Below are 23,254 nucleotides of genomic sequence, written 5' to 3'. Positions count from 1 at the left end.
GCAACATTAAGCTTGGACGAAAAACCAGAACACGTCTGCTCACTGACGAAAGACAGAGTCAGACGCGGCGACAGACGAACAAAGGCCGTAGACATAGTTGCTTGTGGCAGAAGGGTGAACGGGGTAACCGGAAGACGGAAACCCAACCAAACGGAAATCGTCCTGCCTCATCTCATGTCTAGGATGAGGATGACGGAAGGAAGTGTCGAAGTCCGAAGCCACAAGAACAGAGAGTGCAGAAGCCAACACCGCGGACGGGTGGGATGACTATTGCACAGGCTGAGGCTGAAAGCCTGGATGCCCGTAGGCCAGCCATTGCCCCAAACTCTCCGACGTACGTACGTAACCGTCAGTGAGAGGAACAACATTTCCGGTCGGAACCGGAAGAGCGACAGACGAGGCAGCCAATGGCTGAAACGACTGCTACACAGACTGCGGCCAGAAGCCAGTATGTCCGAAGACCAGTCCTAGATCCGAACCAGAAGAGACCGCGGCGGGTGCTCGAGCCGGTGGACCTTGTTCTGCACTCCCCTGTTCTGCGTCAGGAAGAAGAACAGAATTTCCGGGCAGAGCCGAAGTGCGACAGACGCAGCAGCGCTATGCTGAAGCGAATGTTGCCCGTAAACGACTGCTGACTAAAGGCTAGATCCGAACTGGGCGAGACCTCAATGTGTACTCTAGCCGGTGGACCTATGCTTCCGGTAAAAACCGGAAGTGCAGCTGCCGAAAACGGCTGCTGCTTCTGTCCCGAAACTCCCGTGAACTGCTGAACAACGGCGAGAGACGGGTCCGACATACCTGGCAGGGAGTGACCCTGCGATGACCGTATCTCCGAAGAGACGTGCGTACCTGCACTCCAGCAAGCGGGAGACAGAGTATGCTGGTCATGACGAGAACCGTCTCCCAAAAGGGAAAGTCCTGTAGCGTCACGAGCGCTAGCGGACCGGTTCGAAGGGCCGGGAACGCCCGGAGCGGAGGGAGATCCCCTCTGGAGAACGTCGCCGACGGAATTCTCAGAGCAACCAAGGAACGCGAGTCCCCCACGGCCGTGGGGAGGGGAGCACTGGAAGACGGCGTGGAACGCTTCATTTCTTCCCGCACAAGGCTGCGTATTTCTGGAATCAGAGAACTAATCAAGGCTCTGGTGCCGCAACAGAAGTCACACTAGAATTTACAATTAAAATGTACTGATACATGCTGAGGTCCAGGGTACTGGAAATTTAACAACTCTCTATTAAAACAACAGGCATACGTTGATATTATGAATCAGACCATTAATAATTTTCTCTCTGAGCACCCGACACAGCATGCAGGATTGAAATGGGAGTTACTGAAACTGGAAATTAAGGACATCTCTATGCAATACAGCAAGAAAAATGCCGTAATTAAGAGAACAGACAAGATAAAATTGCAACATGATTTAAATGTATGCGAATCACATTTAGCCAAAAACCCAGATGATAAAAACGCTATTCAAAAAAGAAAAGTTAAAATTGAATTTGGAACTTATTGAAAAAACAGAATTGCACAGTGCCCAGACAAGATCACGAGTAAAATGGATCGAAGAAGGAGAAACAAATACAAAGTATTTTCTTAACTTAGAAAAATCACGTGCACATTCAAAATTAATGCCAAGATTAGAACTGGAGAATGGTGAAGTCATTACAGATCAATTTGATATACTGGAAGCTCAGAGAGAGTATTTTCAAACTCTTTATTCACGAAAAATACCTGATGAAAATTTAGACAATAATATTACATCCTTTTTGCAAGATTGCGATGTTCCTCAGTTAAGTGATGAGGAGAAGGCAGAGTGTGAAGGAAATGTAACGGTTGAAGAGGCATCATCGGCACTTAAATTGATGAAAAATGGTTCCTCACCAGGCATGGACGGCCTTACCACAGAATTTATTAAGTTTTTTTGGTCAAAGTTAAGAATTGTTATTGTTGATTCATTTAACAAATCATTTGAGAATGGAAGTCTGTCCTACACCCAAGCATCGACGGTTATTACCCTGATCCACAAAGGGAAAGACTTATCAAAACACAGTTTATCAAACTGGAGACCAATTTCTTTGACAAATACTTTCTTTCTTTCTTTTTTTCTTTATTTATTTGGCGTTTAACGTCACAAATACAGACTATAAGATTTTAGCTAAATGTTTAGCAAATAGGTTATGCCCAGTTATTCAAAACATAGTACATGAAGATCAAGTTGGTTTTATTAAAGGTAGAAACGTCTCTCATACGCTGAGAACAATAGATGATGTTATTGAACATTTTAGATTACAAGAAAAACCTGGTTTGGTACTTGCTTTGGATTTCAAAAAAGCATTTGACAGCATATCGAAAGAGTTTATGTTATACAGTAGAACCCCCTGTTTACGACTTGGGAAAAACCTTGAAAATTAGGTCGTAAAAAGGGGGGGTCTTAAAAGGGGGGTTTGAGTTTTTGGCCGGTCGGTCATGAATTTGGTTGCAGTGTATGTACTGTCATGTTTACACACAAACACACAGTTGCAGTTTACTGTCATATCAAAACACACACACACACACACACACACACACACACACCCAAACACATTACAGCAGAACAACTTGAACTCAAATTTCAAAGAAAATTTACTCATGGCGTAATGCTCGCTCCCCGCTGAGTGAAGCACATTTGACATTGTGGCGCAACCAGTAAAATCCGAATGTCCTAACTGGATAGAAAGCATAACGACTTTTCTCCCGAATCATCTTTCCGCTCATATGAATGATTCGTCGCCTTGCATCGCTAAACTTGACCACGATCGTTGAGGTCTTCGTACAGGCTCGCTCTCTTTGCGTACTTTCGCTTCGCTATCCTTCTCACTATCTAGATAACACCGAGTCATTATCCTTGACGACACACAGGATTTTCGTATTCCCCGACTCCCAAGGAAGTCGCCGCGGATTGCCACTTCGCTCGATTAGCGATTACTTTATTAGCTCTCTACTCAAGAGTCGGCGCTTTTCTTTTTCTTTCGCGAATCTTCGTTTGTCAACAAGACAGTTGTCGTGACAAGATAGTGTGCAGAAAAAACCCAGATGTATCAGGATCTCGCGCGCGCGAGATTTTGTTTTTATTTCTTCTCGCCATAGTTCGAGGAGCGAGAGCCGCCATGTTGTGTTTTTGTCTGCTTGAAATATGCGCAAAAGTCGTAAATTATCCCAAAAAGCTCGGTCGTAAGTCGCGTTTTGGGTCATTATCCTTGACGATACACAGGATTTGAGTCTTCCCGATTCATAAGGAAGTCGCCGCTGATTCTATCGTGCGCAAGATTTAGTTTTTTTTTCGTCTCGCGATAGTTCGAGGAGCAAGAACCGCCATGTATTGTTTTCGTCTGCTCGACTACAAATGCGCGAAAGTCGTAATTCATCCCCAAAAGCTCGGTCGTAAGTCGCGTTTTGGGGTGAGTCGTTCACTGGGGGTTCATTATATAGTAGAATGCATCCGTGGTAGCAAAATCGGTCGTAAAAAGGGGGTGGTCGTAAACAGGGGGGTCGCTAAGGGGGAGTTCTACTGTATGCCTTTAAGAGATACGGATTTGGAACAGATTTTTTAAGTTGGGTAGAAGTATTGTTCAGTAGCACAAGAAGCTGCATTGGATACAACGGTTGGCTCTCAAGTGATTTTGAAGTCAGCTGTGGGGTGCGACAAGGTTGTCCTTTCTCACCACTAGCTTTTGTTATTGGAATTGAGCTGCTTGCAACCCGATATCGAAAAGGTTCTGAAGTAAAAGGTTTGGAAATTGAAACTGACGATTTAGAAGAATTGCATAGGTTTAAAAAGATTTTGAAGGCACTTCTGTATGCCGATTTGTTTGTTTGTTTGCTAAACGCCCAGCCGACCACGAAGGGCCATATCAGGGCGGTGCTGCTTTGACATATAACGTGCGCCACACACAAGACAGAAGTCGCAGCACAGGCTTCATATGTCTCACCCAGTCACATTATTCTGACACCGGACCAACCAGTCCTAGCACTAACCCCATAATGCCAGACGCCAGGCGGAGCAGCCACTAGATTGCCAATTTTAAAGTCTTAGGTATGACCCGGCCGGGGTTCGAACCCACGACCTCCCGATCACGGGGCGGACGCCTTACCACTAGGCCAACCGTGCCGGTCTCTGTATGCCGATGATGTTACCATGTTTTTGCATGATAAAGATGACATTAAAGTTGTTTTGGGGATATTAGACGAGTTTACAATCATATCCGGTAAAATCAGAAGCAATGTGGATTGGATCAAAACGGAATAGCAACGAGGGAGGATACGGATTAAGATGGGTTAAACAAATGAAGATTTTGGGAATATATTTTTGCAATACATCCAGTGCCTCCCTCGTGGATGAAAACTGGACACAACGAATTAAGAGTATTAAACAGGTGATTTTAAACTGGGAAAAACGGAATCTTGGCATATTTGGTAAAATGTGCGTAATAAAAAGTTTTTTGATTTCTCAGTTTGTTTATGTTATGCAGGCAATATGCATCCCTGAACCTGTGTTGAAAGAAATTAATACGTTATTGTTTTGTTTTCTTTGGAGGAAAATTAATTGTAATAAGAAAGCGTTTGAGAAAGCGAAGAGAAGTGTTATGTGCAGTGGAATAGGAACAGGAGGAATTCAAATGATTGATATGCAAATATTGCAAGAATCTATTCTGTGCGTCTGGGCTTGCTCAGCTTTCGAATATGAATAACAATAGTACATGGACTTGGATTCCTAGATTATATTTCCGTAAAGGTACTGAACTTGTCAAATCCAGGCGCGCGGAGCCCCTGGGGCTTTTAGTCATACCTCAGGCAGCTATCCGTTAGAAGAACTACCAAGTTTCATTGACTTGCACCCAAGGAGTCAAGAACTGCGATTTTTTTTACGAATTAATTTCGTACTCGGACACGGCTGGTCTTGGCCTATTTTTTTATCTAAATTTAGATCAGGTAGATCACCACATCATGCACAAAAAGACACGTCACTAGCAAACTATGTCAGACGTCATCATGAGTTTGTGTAAAACAAAATGGAGGCCGGAATCACTCAGTTGAATCGAACTCCGACCAAACACCACGTAATAACTACAGACCTGTTTACCCCCATAAGTGTTTTGGAGTAACGCTCAGCCCCAAAAATAGTAATCCTGGCACAAAAATAGTAATCATCCAGCATTCATCGCCAATTACAACGCACAATACAACTGTGACTGCGAAACGCAATCATGCACATATATCCATCATTCACAAACAAAACACATCAGTCAGTTTTTGTAGTCATCATAATTTCAAAGAAGATCACATCAAAAGCACATGCATCACTGATTCTTTTTCTTTTGCTCGTAGTAGGCCTTTTTCAGTGTGTCAAGCGCTTCTCTACTGTACTTGCGCTTGCCGAATGAGTGAGGGCGAGACTTCACCACTAGAAGGCTCTCCAGCGTCTCATCAGACAGACATGATCCCTGGTCAGTCCTGTGCTTTTTCACCCCATTTTGCCATTGAATAAAACAATGCCAAACATTTGAATTAATAAAAATTTAAAAAAAAAATACTTTTTTTTTATTTATGAAAATCGTAGTCTTGACACGGATAGCGGAATGGCGTATTTTTTGCACAAAATCGTAATAAATTACGCCAAAATCGTAAGGGTAAACAGGTCTGTAACTAGGTTAATTTATGCACTCGCGTGAACAAGAAACTGTCGAGCTTCACAGATGTCGTCGTTGGGTAGTTTTGGGTTTGTTTTACTACCATAGGAGGATTTTTGAACTGTAAATGCACTCAGCTGCAACAAAAACGCAAAACGAAGGCTGTGAGCTGCACTGTGCCTTTAAAGAACAATACGGATTATGTATATGCTGTTACTGAAGAATTTTCGAAATTGTATTTTAATGATAAAGTGATGTTAAAAGCTAGAGATTTTCGAAATTTTATGACAGATATGAAATATAGTCCACCCTGCTGTGTTCGATTTTGGCTGAACAAACTTGGTATTAATATTGAAGAAAAAGTTTGGCTTAATGCAAAAGAGACAACAACAGAAACCAGACTAAAAGAATTACAGTGGAAGATATTACAAAATATATACCCAACCAATATTCTTCTCTTAAAAATGGGACTCGCAAATAATGATAAATGTCCATATTGTATTGAACAAGTTGATTATATTGAACATTTCTTTTTCTATTGCAGTAAAATTCACCATTTGTGGAAGCATGTTGAAACATTGTTTTACGATCGATATAACATAGCAATTATTTTACAAGCAACAGATGTGCTGATTTGTGTGCGAGATAAGAATGGTTTGACACATGATATGTTTAAGTATCTTACCCATTTAATCTTGATTGGAAAAATGTGTATACCTAAGTAAATTTAGATATGGGACACCCCTTGAAATATTATTTATTTTTCAAAGGGACTTAACCCTCAGGGGCCTGGTATAAAACCAGTGTAAGTTTAAATTGAGTGTTTGAAATAATAATATTTAGAGACTGTTATTTACGGGGTAGAAATGTATGATATACTCCAGGTTTACTACATGTTTGAATTAAAATTTAAAAACAAAAACAAAACCAAACAAAAGCTGGGAAAATGATGACACAACTGTTGAAGTCAGAGATTGGACAAGCAAACGGAGACTTGAATCTATAGGCACGAATAAATAATAATGGTGATAATAAAAAAAATAATAAAAAAAAATTAAAAAAATAAATAAATAAAAATAAATAAAAATAAATAAAAAATATGATTATATACTATTATTATTTTTGGTATTACTATCATTATCATTGTTAAACATTTTTTTTTTTTTTTAAAGCTGAAATTGAAAGTTATAAGATAAATAAATAGATATTTATTTCGAAGTAATTTCAGATTGTTATATATATTTTTTTTTAATCTACTTTGATTTTGTTTATTTTAATAAAAAAAAAGTGTGACCATTTGTTTTAAAATTATATAAATGTAATGGAAAAGAAGAATGTAATGGGGAAAAAAACAAAAAATACCGTAAAAGTCGACCTATAAGCCGCGACTTTTTTTTCCTAAATGGACCCCTGCGGCTTATAAGGCGGTGCGGCTTATGAATGACTTTTTCTGAATCAGTGGCGTGTATCCGACTTCGCTCAGTGACCTAGTTTCCGGAAGTTGGATCGCCGCTGTGTAATGGCCTTGAATCAGCTGTGTTTACCTCAATTCACTCACTCACCTTCTTTTCGGAAGTTTGAAGCATGACAATAACTCACACAGTAATGGGTTGGCATACACCGGTTTTGATCGATCACTTCGCATTGCTACTACAGAGAACAGCAACACGCACATCTCCTAAAACAAAGCAACGTACAACTGACCACGATGCCGAAAACACGGAGGCAGGCCTATGATGCAGCCTACAAACTTGCAGCCATAGACTTGGCTGTTGAAAAAGGCAATCGCGCTGCTGCTCAACAAATCGGCGTCAATGAAAGCATGATTAGGCGTTGGCGAAAGCAACGAGGCGAACTTGTGAAATGCAAGAAATCCACAAAAGCATTCCGTGGTTGCAAGGCACGCTGGCCACAATTAGAAAACGAAATGGAGGACTGGGTCAACACACAACGTGCGGATGGTCGCGGTGTTTCAACTGTTCAGCTTCGTCTGAAAGCACGCACCATTGCAACACGTCTGAAGATAGACGACGTACAACTTTGTGCCAACAGCTGCCGCCAGACTTCCAGGAGAAAATGATGTCATTTCGAAACTACGCACAAGAGCAGGTAGCTGAGAATCTGATTGGCCCACAGAACATCATAAATATGGATGAGGTTCCGTTGACCTTTGACCTTCCATTGACACGCACAGTAAACAAAAAGGGCGAGTCTTCTGTGGCACTGAAAACAACGGGACATGAAAAAACACACTTCACCTGTGTTTTGTCGTGCACGGCTTCGGGTGAAAAGCTTCCGCCGATGGTGATTTTCAAGCGAATCACAATGCCGAAAGAAAAGTTTCCGAGGGGGATCGTCGTGCAGGTTAACAAGAAGGGGTGGATGGATGAGAAGATGATGGACACCTGGCTGACAGAATGCTATGGGAAAAGGCCAGGGGGTTTCTTCCGTCGCACTAAAGCTCTGTTAGTCATGGACAGCATGCGTGCACACATCACTGAGAAGGTCAAAAAGTCAGTCACTGCCACCAACTCCATCATCGCTATCATCCCGGGTGGCACAACAAAGTACCTGCAACCCCTCGATATCAGTGTGAACCGGCCCTTCAAAGTGGTGATGAGGGATGAGTGGGAGAGGTGGATGGTGAGAAATCATTCACAAAGACTGGCCGCATGCGTAGAGCAACCTTTGCAGATGTGTGCCAGTGGGTCCTGAAAGCTTGGGATGCCGTCAAAAAGTCAACGATCATCAACGGCTTCAGAAAGGCTGAGATCATCACTGGAGCAGACGACGCGACAGACAACACGACAGCCACTGACAGTGAGGCCGAGAGTGACACTTCCGGTGATTCTGTGCCAGAAGCCATTCTGAACTTGTTCATCTCCGACACTGAGGAGTCCGACTTCAGCGGATTTTCAGCATCAGATGTTGAGTGATTTACAGAACTAACTACAGGTGCTGTGTGCAGGAGAGAGGACAGTTTGATAGTCCAGAGTTCTGTGAATCACTCAACATCTGATGCTGAAAGTAAAGTGCAAAACTGACAAGTTAGCCGGTTCGTTTTTGTGTGTGTGTGTGTTTTTTTCGTTGACTTTCGATGTTTCTTGACTTGAACTTTGCTTCTAGGCGCGGCTTGTATGCCGGAGCGGCTTGTGTATGGATTTTTCTGAATTTTTTTTAAAAATCGGGGGTTGCGGCTTATACCCAGGTGCGTCTTATAGGTCGACTTTTACGGTAAATGAATAAAAAATTGTGAATTTTGTTTTAACACTATTGTGACTAGCATTGCCACGGCGTTAACGTCCTGCCTGCCCAAGCTTGCCACCAAGAAACTTCCCAAAAAACAGTAACTGTAAAGAAATCTGTCTAGCAAGCTTGAATTAAGTCCAATCACCACCAAATTTTGTGTACTAATTAAAAAATGGATGCCCAGTTCAGTCGTGCTATTTATAAGTTTGTCACGCGATTTGTTTTAGCAAAGGGGGGGTGAAAGGGGGATAATTTGTGTTTTTTAACGTTTTTTTGTGTGTGTTTTCTTTTCCACTGCTTTTTTAAAAGTTATTTTTTAACAGAAAGTATTATAAATAATTGTATAACCAAACAAGGTGTAAAACCTATGAATTAGCTGAAATATTGTTAAAATTCTACACAGAAATAAGGAGACAGTACAAAGAAACAAGAAGGGCAAAGCCCATACGACTCACATGCTTTACACATTTTTCCTACCAAAATACATGTGACCTTGACCCAAGGTCAAGGTCATCCAAGGTCATGCAACACAAAGCTGTTAATTCAAGACATAGGAAGTACAATGGTGCTTATTGGCTCTTTCTACCATGAGATATGGTCACTTTTAGTGGTTCACTACCTTATTTTGGTCACATTTCATAAGGGTCAAAGTGACCTTGACCTTGATCATATGTGACCAAATGTGTCTCATGATGAAAGCATAACATGTGCCCCACATAATTTTTAAGTTTGAAACAGTTATCTTCCATAGTTCAGGGTCAAGGTCACTTCAAAATATGTATACAATCCAACTTTGAAGAGCTCCTGTGACCTTGACCTTGAAGCAAGGTAAACCAAACTGGTATCAAAAGATGGGGCTTACTTTGCCCTATATATCATATATAGGTGAGGTATTCAATCTCAAAAACTTCAGAGAAAATGTGAAAAATGTGAAAAATAGCTGTTTTTTAGGCAACATTTATGGCCCCTGCGACCTTGACCTTGAAGCAAGGTCAAGATGCTATGTATGTTTTTTGGGGCCTTGTCATCATACACCATCTTGCCAAATTTGGTACTGATAGACTGAATAGTGTCCAAGAAATATCCAACGTTAAAGTTTTCCGGACGGACGGACGGACGTCCGGACGTCCGGACGACTCGGGTGAGTACATAGACTCACTTTTGCTTTGCATGTGAGTCAAAAAACAAGCAAATCCCGCATTCACTCACAGCATCCTGACTCAAATGAAACAAAACTGTGACACTCACCAAATGATGTCTAGGTAATCCATATTGAATATAAGTCACATTTTCACAACAAAGTCCCAACTGTACACCTATGAACATTTCCAAAAGGATTAGGCTCCAGCCATCCCTTGTTATCAGTGCTGCCACGCCCCCCTTGCAACTACACATTCGAAGATTCATGCAGTACCACCCTAACACGTGTAGTTTGCCGACTCATACTAGCAGCAACAACGGGACTGTTTCTTCCTCAATATCACTGCTATTATCGCTTTCTTGAGGCGAAAACAACACGTCGGAATCATGATCTACAGGGTCCTCAAGATCCAACATCCGGAGAATCTCCTCCCGTGACAAGGCTCGCCTTCGATTCATTTTTTTTCTCGAAAAAACCGCACAAACCAGACTAATTTTACATATGGCGGAAGGGCACACCAAGTGTGTCAAGGGAAACAACTCAATTTACTGCAAGCTTCAACAAGAAGGGCAAAGCCCATACGACTCACATGCTTTACACATTTTTCCTACCAAAATACATGTGACCTTGACCCAAGGTCAAGGTCATCCAAGGTCATGCAACACAAAGCTGTTAATTCAAGACATAGGAAGTACAATGGTGCTTATTGGCTCTTTCTACCATGAGATATGGTCACTTTTAGTGGTTCACTACCTTATTTTGGTCACATTTCATAAGGGTCAAAGTGACCTTGACCTTGATCATATGTGACCAAATGTGTCTCATGATGAAAGCATAACATGTGCCCCACATAATTTTTAAGTTTGAAACAGTTATCTTCCATAGTTCAGGGTCAAGGTCACTTCAAAATATGTATACAATCCAACTTTGAAGAGCTCCTGTGACCTTGACCTTGAAGCAAGGTAAACCAAACTGGTATCAAAAGATGGGGCTTACTTTGCCCTATATATCATATATAGGTGAGGTATTCAATCTCAAAAACTTCAGAGAAAATGGGAAAAATGTGAAAAATAGCTGTTTTTTAGGCAACATTTATGGCCCCTGCGACCTTGACCTTGAAGCAAGGTCAAGATGCTATGTATGTTTTTTGGGGCCTTGTCATCATACACCATCTTGCCAAATTTGGTACTGATAGACTGAATAGTGTCCAAGAAATATCCAACGTTAAAGTTTTCCGGACGGACGGACGGACGACTCGGGTGAGTACATAGACTCACTTTTGCTTCGCATGTGAGTCAAAAACCGGGAAGCAATCACGAGTCGTGTACCTTGTATGTCTAATACTAAAATAGTCACTTCCCGTCCGTGGGCGTTGCAGCGCTATTACTACTATAGTCACCTCCCGTCGCGAAAGTGTTAATGAGGGCATTATAAATAGCTGCTAAGGAAAAAATGAATAGATAAGAAATAGTTATTAAGGAAAAATTAAATATGTAAGATTTATTTTTGTGTGTGTGGATAAAATACCGTACTTTCCGGGTGCCAAGGCGCTTCGTTATCTAAGACGCACCCCCTTCTTTTAAAAAAAAATTGTAATCCAGTCACCCATTGGACGCAGGGGGCCGATAGGGCGCACCAAAATGACCCAGTTTTTGCCATGAGAGGTGGTTCCCCTGTCATATCTGAGAGAGGAAACACTTCCTGCATCGGGGTCAGTGACCGGTCAGTGACCGACTTTAACTGAGTGAAAATATGTGTGCTCTGTGTGTGCGGCCAGATCAAAGGCATTGTGATAGCTGAGTGGCCTTGTTAAAAGACACGACCTTCTTCCCAGGGGTCAATGACCCAGTTTTTGCCATGAGAGGTGGTTCCCTCATGTCCCCTGAGTTATGACTCATGTCCCCTCCCCCCCATACTCCCCAACCTGTGAATTTTAATGGACTTTTGGATGCTGGAAACGCTGCTTTATTGGACTTGCGCAACATCCCATCAAGTGCCGAAATAATCACTACTGTTGATTGTGGGCAGTAATGGAAAGACAAGACAAGACATATCTGAGAGAGGAAACACTTCCTGCATCGGGGTCAGTGACCGAGTTTAACAGAGTGGAAATCTGTGTGTGCGGCCAGATCAAAGGCAGGGCAGTACCTAGTAGCTGAAACATGCATTATCACAAGTTGTTTGACTGGTACTCAAGCGGTCACTTTGATTTTTTCGTATTTCATACACGGATTAGGCGCTTCGTTATACAAGACGCAGGGGTCGAACTCGAGGAAAAAAGTCGCGCCTTATGACCCGGAAAGTACGGTAGGCAATTTTTTTTTAAATTTAAAAAAACCCAAAAAAAACAAACAAACCAAAAACTTATTTTTTTTGGGGGGGGGGGGGGGGGGGGGGGGAGGATGAATTTACTGAGTCATTTTTTTTTTAAAGCTTAAAACAAATGAAATCCAAAGGGGGGATTTTATTTAATAAACTGATTGACTGTTTTATATTTTGTTTAACATAGATATATAATGTACTAGATGAATACCCGCTTCGCCGGGTAGCCGGCTTCGCCGGGAAGAAGTACTTAGAGCCGTACGCCGGCTTTGCCGGGTCTGAACAATGAACCCGCCAAGCTTAGGTCCCTCCCAGATTCGTGGAATGGGAACAGCACGAAAATGATTCAGTGGCCATAATGCCATTCCTGACCATATCGAGTCCCATCCTTGTCGACGAATGTAACCGTGTTAATCACCTTTGGAGGCGAACTCCACTCAAACAGGATTGAGCAATTTATAGCTTATCTGTAAGCCCTTTAGGACTGTTATGGCTTTTCAAAGGAAGGCCAGTACATACAAATACACAAAAGCCGCCAGACCACATCACAAACAGAACTGAACAATCCCCAGGTGTTGCTCACATAGAGAGACACACACACACACACACACACACACAAACACAGAGAAGCCGTATCTATAGAGAGATAGATGACAGTGTATTTTTCGCGTGGCTATAAATTGATTCGACCTTTGCACTTTTACAGTGAGGATAATTTACGGGTCCAATTTACGTTCTGGACACTGCGGTGACCTTCTAAAAATAGTAACAGAACGCCGGGAATATCCGAAGATGCCCCCCTCATACTATAGTGCACCATACGAAGGAAGGGAGGTAAACGCTGAAAACATGGAGAAGATGAGAAGATAAGGAAGAGTTACTGGGAATGGTGAAATGAACACAAAAACCAAAATCGGTTCAGCGCTGCGCGCTGAGAGCACGTGTTGAAATATCTCATCGATGATATTGTGTCCGGGGTGTAGCTGAATACGGTGTCCAAATTTGAAAAAGATCCACCAAAAACTTTGGCTTTGGTGTGTCGGTATGGGGGCCCGGGTAGCTGAGGTGGAACCAAAATCGGTTCAGCGCGCACAAAATCGGTTCAGCGCTGCGCGCTGAGAGCACGTGTTGAAATATCTCATCGATCAGGTTGTGTCCGGGGTCTCTGTGAATAAGCCCACCAAATTTGAAGCAGATCCATCGAGAACTTTGGCCGTGCATCGCGAAGACACAGACAGACAGATACACACACAGACACAAGTCGTATATATATATAGATACTTAATATAATATATAATGAGCTGTTATTGCTATTATAAGATCGTAAAATAAAGCATCTCCGTTTGTAAGCCCTAATATCTCACACTAGAAGACAAACTAGAAGACAAACTAGCGCTAGGCTGCCCCGCAGAGCGAAAATCGTCAGAAGCAGAAATGGGCACAGAAAGGACAGTATAATGCTCCTTATCAGAAACAACAACAATAGGAGGCTTGGACGACGAAGCCGAAGATTTCGGCTTAGAAGGGCCCTTGCCCTTGCCCTCAGCCTTCGAGTTACGTTTCTTATCAGTGTCAGCCATGCTGACCAAAATGGCGGCCAAACAACAAACTACTGAAAATTTCAAAGTCCAGAAAACGGACGAAACCTCAGTAGAAACAACAAAATGCCAGTCAAAAGACTAAGCAGGAAAGAGCTCACCAACTACGAAGCAGCAAGCAAGAAGACGGGTAAGTGGCCGGTGGGTGCCGAGCAAACAGCAAGCAGAAAGCCACGAGAGCGAAATAGAATGCGACCTTCTCCTCTGAGCTGAAAAAGTCGTATGAGTTCGACCACGTGCTCGGGAAGCGGTAGTGACGTCATACACACCAATGGGAGTTAACCCCCATGGTCTAGCGTCCTTAGCAACGCTTCCGTTTACACTTTTTTGTTGTGGGGTTGCTTCCCTTTAGACGGGATAGCGATTTTCAGACCTTAGCATCTCTGACTACGTCAATGCTTATATATGTGATTCGGAGTAAGAATATGTAATTTAATACCCCCTTTTAAGACCCCCCAATTTAAGACTTCTTCCTTTTTAAGGCCTTCCTTTCTCAGATGCTCTGTTCATAGCCTCTGTAAATTTACCTCCATTTTAAGACTCCCTCCCTTTTAAGACCTGATGTTCTTAGATTTTTGAAGGTCGTAAAAGGGGGATTCCACTGAACCTGAAGTCCAAAGGCCTGAGGCAAGTAAATACATTTTTAATAAATTTTCTTTTAGGAGATCCAAATGTACTGCTCTAAATTCACGTCTGCAAATGTGCATGACTTATGGCACCAACCTGAATATGTTTTACAACCAACTACAATACACAGCCCTGGTACCAATAAGGCTCTTTCCCCTATTCTGTTAAAAATATAATGTAACTTGTTTTGATTTTGCATTTAGAATTTTGTCTGCTATGAACATGTAGGTACCAAAATAGTGTAAAGAAATAATAAAGTAAAGTCACATACAAGAAAAAGAGCAACACTCTGAGTATCATTCATTCAAACAGGGCTAAATTGGGATATTGCCAAAAACTTTTCTATGTTTGTTTTAACAATTTCAATATTAAGCAGAATTATGATTTATATATATCTATTAATAAAGTTTAATCTTTCAAGATGAAATGCAATAGAAAAATTATTTTTTCTCCGAGACAGATATGACGTCATCAAAACGACTTATAAAAAAACTGGCAGAAAAATGTTTTGATCAAGCTTGCTTTAGTATGTCTGATGAAAAACACAACTTCTGATTGTTAGCTGTTGTTTATTTTGTATCATAAAAATTGCCATTTTCCTAAAATAATAAAAGTGTTCACAAAATAACAACCTCCTAAAACTGAAATAAACCGAAATTCGTGATTGCATTTACCTGTACTTCATCCTTCCTGAGCAAGCGACAGTCCTGTAAAAGGGTAGAGCCCTCATCCCTGCTGGTTGATGCTCCCTCATTGTCACGCCCAAAAAACTTGACTGCAACATAGGCTCCATCCACCTATGTATATTTATAACACTTTCCTGAACCATCTGGCATAACATTCCACACTCAATTCCAACACCCACACACCCTCCAAAAGAAGGATGAGAAAAAAGTTCCAGAGATGGCTCAAGACAACTTAAAAATAACAAAGGCAGTGAGACATACGTCTGTACAAAGGATTTGAAGCTTTAGTTGAAAAATACAGGACAATGGGAAAAGATCCTCATAATTTGCTGACAAAGCACAAGAGAGAGACACACTGGGACAGGGACACACACACATTCACACAAAGACATTGCGGGTGAATTTCACCTTGAGCACTTTGCCCATCTGGACGACTCGAGAGTCCTCAATGAAGACAACATTGCGAAGTGGCCATCGCTCTTCTTCCTCTCCCTTCTTCTCCTCTTCTTTGGATGGTGTGGCAGCCCCTTTTTTGCGCTCTGGTTGGCAAACAAACACACACCTTTGCTTTTTCTTTCTTTAATATCAACTAAAATAATTCTTCCACAAATTATGAGACGGTTGAACCGTCAGGGGTTAGATCAATGTGTAGGTTCAACAAGAAAAGTAAATGCACGACTCACTTGTCATATGTACTATATGAAGTACACATAAAATATTTGTTGTTCTATCTTCGTAAAATAATGTTCCAAACAATGTTCATTGCCTCCTTATTGACCTAAACCTGATCCTAATGCAACCTGTATCAATCCACATAATTATCCAATCCTAAGAATATCCCACACATGCAACCTTGCTGCAGGGGGGGGAGAGAGAGAGAGAGAGAGAGAGAGAGAGAGAGAGAGAGAGAGAGACAGACAGACAGACAGACAGACAGACAGACAGACAGACACAGAGAGAGACTGACAGACAGACAGAGACAGACAGAGAGAGATAAATATATACATATAGATTTACGTCAAAAGCCAGAATGCGGAAGAATTACGTCATGAGCAAGGGAGTTTATCCTTTACTCTGTGTGTCTTTGCCACTTACATTCAAACGTGGAATTTTGAAAGTAGCAAGCACACTATTTTTAACTTTTTCTTCGAAAGTAACAAGCGATTGAGTGCACATTTTGGCATTTTTAGCGACGTTCTCATTCTAAATTTCTTTCTATATATACATAGACAGAGAGAGAGACAGAGAGACAGAGAGAGAGAGAGAGAGAGAGAGAGAGAGAGAGAGAGAGAGAGAGAGAGAGAGAGAGAGAGAGAATACACAAAAACCACAGCAATTATTTTTTTAACCCAGTTGCAACCAAGTTGACTCCATTGATATGATACTGGGTTAGTCAAAACAAAATATGAGTACTCATTTCTGACAATTTGACACCATTACATGATGTAACTATGGTATCACCAATAGTTTAAGCCAAGACTAAAATACCCAAGACACTATGCTGTGAGCTCAAATCAAACAATGACATTGATGAGGTCACCGGCTTAATGTTCTAAATAGCTCAGTGAATATTTTTAGTATGACATCTACTCCAGCAAACATTTTCATGTTGTGACCTTGAAATTTGATGAAAGCAAGCCATTCTTTTTAATGATGTGAGCAGATCAAGTGACACTGCAGTACAAGGGATGAATAGGACTGTCAACTCACTGAGTGATGCCGGGAGAGAAGCACTGCTGTGATCACTGCACACAGAAGAGGCGGGTGACGGAGGAGGCATGTCAGTCTTGGTTTCACTGCTAGTTTTGGTTTCCGGTCTGCTCTCACTCTTGCTATCACTGAAACATGCAACAAACTTAGTTAACAGACTGCCTCCAATTGACTAAGTCTCAAGAGGAAGCTAACATGCTAAAATCACTAACTTTCTGTGTGCGTGATTAGGGAAAAATGTATTTTTTACAAGTAAAATGACTATTTCTAAGAATACTCACCTCAATTTAACTAATAGGAGTTACCTTACTTACGAGTGCTAGACTGAGAAGCGTCCTATGTTACCAGTACTAGACTGTAAACAAGGTCGCTAACTCTAGATTTCCGTCGGTATACCATTTAGGGGAGTAGTCTCCCTTTGTCGGTAGTACCTCTCTGCGCATGTGCCAATGCCCATAATCCCCAGTTTCAATTCGAAGCTATTAAGTCAATAGCGGGGTTGGCGGGAGGGTCTCTGGTTAAATTGAGGTGAGTATTCTTAGAAATAGTCATTTTACTTGTAAAAAATACATATTTCTTTCGAATACATCACCTCAATTTAACTAATAGGAGAATAGATAACAGGCTGGAGGGTTGACTTTCGATCGGTAATCTAGTGTCACCTCACCCGACTCAGCCCATTTGTCCGGAATCCCCCCTGTAAAATCGGGGGAAGAAAAGGATAGATCATCGGACTGAGAAGCAAGAAATCCTGAGTCGGGCGAGTGGCAAGTTGCATTGTTGCCACTGTGTCAACTTGCTCCAGAAAGGGACAATCGAAAGAAAGTCCCACCTGTCAATGTAGAGCTGGTTTCTACTCGATGGTCGTTACTATTCCTCTGATCACTTGTCTTTATCAATGTTGGGTTATGGTTATGACTTGCCATTATGCGCCTTGAGCGACCCAACTCCCCAGCAACGTAAAGTTCTGCAGGCGGATCAGGTGAACGACCTAAAAGATGAGGAATGGTCAGAGATAACAATTCCTCTAATACCTTGAACTTATCACCAAGGTGCGTCTCTGCGACTGATCCTCCATTTAAGGGAGATTGACAGAGTTTCCAGAGATCCTGTAGAATTCTGGTCTGAGGCACCACTTTCCATGGTAAACAATTGTGCCAGTCGCATGAATGAATATATATATCCTCTCTGAATTTACCTCTCTAATGAGGATGGTAGGCACAGATACCAGTGTAAATTCAGGCTGACTTAGCTGTTCCTCCTGCGTGACAGGAAGTAAGCGCAAGTGCGCTCAGCAGTACGGTCACTGTCTGCACCTTACCTGTGCCTGTCTCAACGCATGTGGGGGCTATAAGCCTACCCTTAACCCAATGCCTCCCGCAGCGCCCGCTAGCGCCCGCAAAATGAGCCTTTTATAGTTCCCGTAACGCCCGATAGCGGCCGCTAAACACTAGGTCGCTTACTTTCGGTTTCGCTTTGACCTATCCCATCATTCAATACCGCTAATACGCACTTCCGTTTCCGGAGGAAGTAAGGTGTTTTCCTGTGAAAACTGCATGGCAAAACTGAAAGTGTTTCGATCTCTGTGATTTTTTAAAGTTTGTCAATTTTTTGTGTGGCCAAAATGGAGAATCTTAGCAATGGCGACTTCTGGCGTGCCATCATGGGCGAGAGTGATAGTGATGAAGGTGGTTTTGAGGGGTTTTCTTTGGACGAAATTAACAAGAAGGACGAAAGTGACATTGACCTAGATGTTGTTGTGAACGATGAACAGCTTCTGAGGGAATTTGAATCGAGTGACAGTGATCGTGATAGTGATAACCATGGTGATAGTGGTGACAGTGATATAATTTTACCTGTTCTTGCTGCTCCAAATCCTCGTCGAAAAAAAAAAACGGCTGTCAAAACAGAATCGTAATGAACTGACAACAAGGTGGAGTGATAGAACTACTCCTGTCCAGCCAAAAAAGTTCGATGTTGGTGTGACACCTGTCGGTCCCCAGCATGATTTGCCACCTGATGCAGCGGAGTATGACTACTTCAGTCTGCTTATTCCTGAACCTTTCTGGGAGGACATTGCCACCCAGACCAACCTTTATGCTGCTCAGAAACAGGCACAGAAAGGTGCAGACAAGAATTGGACACCCACTACTACAAAATTAGCAAGCCAACAACGTAAAGTTTTGTATAGTTTTTATTAACTCTAATAACAGAATGTCATATCACTGATACTTTCGAAATGAGCATTGTGTAACGTAATACAAACTGGTCCTGAAAAAACACCTAGCACCATTATAAGAACTGTTATTTTTATCAAATGATGTTGCTGACTGACTAGCAGTTGTGTATAATTTACAATTTTGCCACTTGGAACATTTTTGTGCCTAAAAAAGCAAGAGAAGGGGACTAGAATATATTCTGAAAACGTGGATTTTTTGCATCAGTCAACTTTATCATTTTTTTTTCAAGCTGTGGATTAAGGTAAAACTCTCCTGGTGTTTCATTTTAAAGAAGTTAAATCTTTCAGCAATTTTTAGATCCAAACTACATTAAAATGTGAACAGTAGTTATTTTTATATGATTTTTTAAAGTTGGTAACCGGGTGCCTTGTACGGAGTTACTCCCCTTGCACTGGGAAATAGATAAGCAACAGGCTCTCAGAATGCGGGAGGCAAAGGGTTAATGGTTATAGGTACCATTTGTCCTAGAATAGCCAGTGAAAGACAGCCAGCTGTATTGCCTTTACCCAAGGGGAAAACCTGTTTCTTACTTTGAAATTCCACACTTATAGCGTGAGGGGGTCCCCAGTGACCATGGGCATCTCTGAGCCCTAATTGGCTGAATGACCGCTCTTGTCTTACTCAAGAGGGTGCCATGCCTGGCATGCAACTCACTGAGAGGTCCCATTTGTGATTTCAGCAGGACCGTTTTCTGGCTTGATCAGCCAGGTCCTTGATCTAGGTTTTCTGTAAACATGGTTGTAGGTGGCATCTGCTGGGTTGTCTGCCCAGCATAGGTTTTGTGGGTTCTGGGACACTCCAGATTTCTGTAGAGCTCACAAGTTCTTAGATGACTATGCAGTGATGATCTCCGGCCTATGGCCGAAGGTGCACTATCTTGGGCTCATGCAAAGTTCTGCCCCCTGGTAGTTGAACTCACAAAGATGTCTTATGTTGTGATCTCAGTAGTACTTCTGCCTAGATCACCCAAGTCCATATCTGGATTTACAGTAGGCGTGGCTGTGGGCGGCAAGTGTTGCATTGTCTGACCAGCATAGCTTTGTGAGCTCTGGGGCACTTCAGCTGTTTGTGGAGCTGAGCTCTAGGGTGACTATGCAGAGTTGTTTTCAGGCCCCTGCCTGAGGCAGGAGGTGTACTCTCTTGGTCTGATGCATAGTTCTGACTTGACAAAGGTCTTAGTCAGCACCCGAGTTGCCACGTTTCTCGCCCAAAAACGACGCGTAGCCGTAGACTGGGAGTGAGTGAGATAGGCTGGTGTGGTATTCCTGGCTCCAGCTAGGATCTCACTGTGTCTCTACCTCAGGCTCTTCGAGCGAGGGAGAAAAGGCTGGTGTGGTATTCCTGGCTCCAGCTAGGATCTCACTGTGTCTCTACCTCAAGCTCTTAGAGTGACACAACTTATACTCACCCAATAACCTTGTGTCACCGTAGACTGGGAGCGAGGGAGATAGCCTTATGTGGTATTCCTAGCTCCTGCTAGGATCTCACTGTGTCTCTTTCCTCCAGCTCCTTTAGCTTTGAGTCCAGGCATCTGAGAGTCTACATATGGATGGGATGGACACATTCACCCACTGTCAAAGGTATTGCCGCACTCATTATGCCTTTCGGGGGAGGAATACCTCTAGGTCTTATCTCTGTGGTCCAGGGATCTTAGAGCGCCAGTTGTAAGAGGCAAACGAAGCTTGTCCAATTCAAGGTTCGGTTGGAAGGGGTGGCTGAGCCTTCCCAAATCCAAGTGTGTCTGTGGCCGTACCCAATACCCCTAAAGGTAGAGGAAGCTCTTCTAGTTCCAGGAAAATTTGACTCAATGATGGAGGGACGTATGGTTTACCCAGTCCAAGATGTCTGGCAGCACTAATCAATCCGCATGGGCTGAGAGGTCCTCCTTGATCTATGAAATCTGGCCCATGGATCTCATAGTGCGGATGGCTGGCCAGACCTCAGACTATCTCTCAGTGTCCTTCCTGGAAAGTCCATGGAAAAACGGGCGGAGTCACCTCGGGAGACATTCCCTCTATAGTCAAGTCTGTCCGTCTCTGAAGCATGACGTAGGTTGAGTGCTGTCCCTGTTGAAGGGTTTTGCCTTGACTTGGTTTGTTTGCTTAACGCCCAGCCGACCACGAAGCGCCATATCAGGGCGGTTCTTGACTTGGTCCAAGGATGATAACCATGAGGTTTTGTAGCCTAAGGACTGCCTGACCCTGGGGTAGGTTGTCTTCCAAAAGCTGCTGATCATCTCAGGGGCACCTGCCCAGTGATCTTAAACGGCCCATCCCTTCTCTAGGACGTCTACTGTCGTCTCTCCTGTTGATGCTTCTGCCAGAGTTGTTACCATTATCAGTCGAAATGTGACCTGTTACAGGTGTCGGACATCCTCTGTTGAGTGTCGACTGTACAATCTGACATTTCTATCATCATCCCCTGGCTGATGCGGGTGTCAGATGACATTCAGGAAGAAGGGGCAACTCTTACAAGTTGTTACGCTGAGTCCGTCCACAGGTCATGAAAGCATTCTGTACTTGACGATCTCAGAGCACTTCTTCCCCCGTCTCTGCTTTATCTCCAACAGCTCCCCGCCTTGTGATGTAGCCTGAACATGCTCACCCGTGTTGCCCGACGCTTGTATGGCAAGATTCTTGGGCCTGTTACCCTGTTGAACCAGCTCCACTCCAAGTGTGAGTGATCTTCAGAGTCGTTTCCTCAGGCAAATGTCTTGAGACACTTTGATTCCTCTTATCTTGGTACGCAGTGTCTGTCTTGTAGCTGTGTATCCGAAGGAGACATCTAGAGACCTCAAGAGCTTGCAGTATGCATGGAAACTGATGTGACTACTATACCCTGTTCAGTTGTCCACCGCTGTTTGACTGGTGATCTGTATGCAGATTGCAGGTGCCATCTTGTTACTGGTAGGGCGGCTCCCCGGTGTGAAGGTTGTAGCCTCTAACCATTAGCTCTCCATTCCAGGTGATGAAGATAACTAGGAGGCTCTAGGCATTCTCCTCACACTCCCAGACTTCTGTGTAGCCGGGCACTGCTGAATATGGTCAGGCGTGAAGTGTTGGTCTAGTTCCAAGAGCGTTAAACATTAGGTCTTCCTCAGTCCGTCAGGAGGTGGTAGACAGGCAATGGGGGGCGGGAGCTGTCCTTCCGGTGCTGAAACATCGCTACAGGCAGTTTGCAGCACTGAATACTGGTAGTCAAAATGCATGAAGCCACCATCATGATGGGGAACCCTGGCAAAGATAGTGGTGGGAGGGGCCCAGTCCTGTCAACAGCCGTGTTTCGGGGTCACCTCAAGGGAGAGGTTGCAGACGAGGCTGTAGCTACCTCAGGGAGATTCTACTCATGTTACGCCCAGTGGACGTCTTGCCTGACAGCTGGAGGGTCTGTCATAAGCTGTCGCAACGATCCTGGGAGTTATCAGGGCGAAAAGGAAGCCTGTCTCTTCCTGTGCTTACTGGAGGTATTCCCCCAGAGCGCCCGACATTGTCTGTTTGGTAATGTCTACGTATATATAAATACATGTCAATATGACTTAATTCCCCCTCGTACTGATAACGGCATGGATGTGCCAAGAGTTTATCCAGTACCTTTCTCATGAGAGTAGCCGCTCTGTCTAGGAGGCATAGTTAATTGTGTGTTGTAACAACATCCGTTTAGCAAATATGTTATATTTTCCATAATATGAAATGATAAACATTGTATCCCTTGTATGAACCTGACTAGAGCCAGTGTTATTTAAGGGCGGCCTCTTATTGTTAGGTCCTGTTGTCTACTTCTGAGAACCTAGTCGTAGGATTAGGTGACAACAGTAGAGATGTGGCCTTGTTAAAGGTCAAAGGCTTAGGTTTTGCCTACGAACCAGGAATAAGTAGAGGCATGACAACATTATAGGAAGCTCCCCTGTGAGTATTATTCAGAGCCTTGCTCGATCTTGCATGTTGTGAAAACTCAGCTGAGTGTAATACTCATGTGTTAACAACCAAGTTTATTCATGCCCCTAAGGCATGGTTTC

The 23,254-nt window shown here is 43.0% G+C and overlaps 1 protein-coding gene across 1 annotated transcript in view; it reads right to left on the bottom strand.

The window, feature by feature from the left end:
* Positions 1-23,254, bottom strand: part of LOC138979834 (E3 ubiquitin-protein ligase UBR5-like) — a gene marked incomplete in the record, with an annotated part of 271,386 nt that overhangs the window by 199,259 nt on the left and 48,873 nt on the right. Inside the window, 3 exon segments of the mRNA XM_070352585.1 lie at positions 15,278-15,400; positions 15,698-15,828; positions 17,000-17,127. Coding sequence (XP_070208686.1) covers positions 15,278-15,400; positions 15,698-15,828; positions 17,000-17,127 — 382 coding nt within the window.

The sequence above is a fragment of the Littorina saxatilis genome, linkage group LG11, assembly GCF_037325665.1.
Source record: "Littorina saxatilis isolate snail1 linkage group LG11, US_GU_Lsax_2.0, whole genome shotgun sequence".
Classification (NCBI taxonomy): Eukaryota; Metazoa; Mollusca; class Gastropoda; order Littorinimorpha; family Littorinidae; genus Littorina; species Littorina saxatilis.
This window is presented reverse-complemented; position numbering and strand designations above follow the sequence as displayed.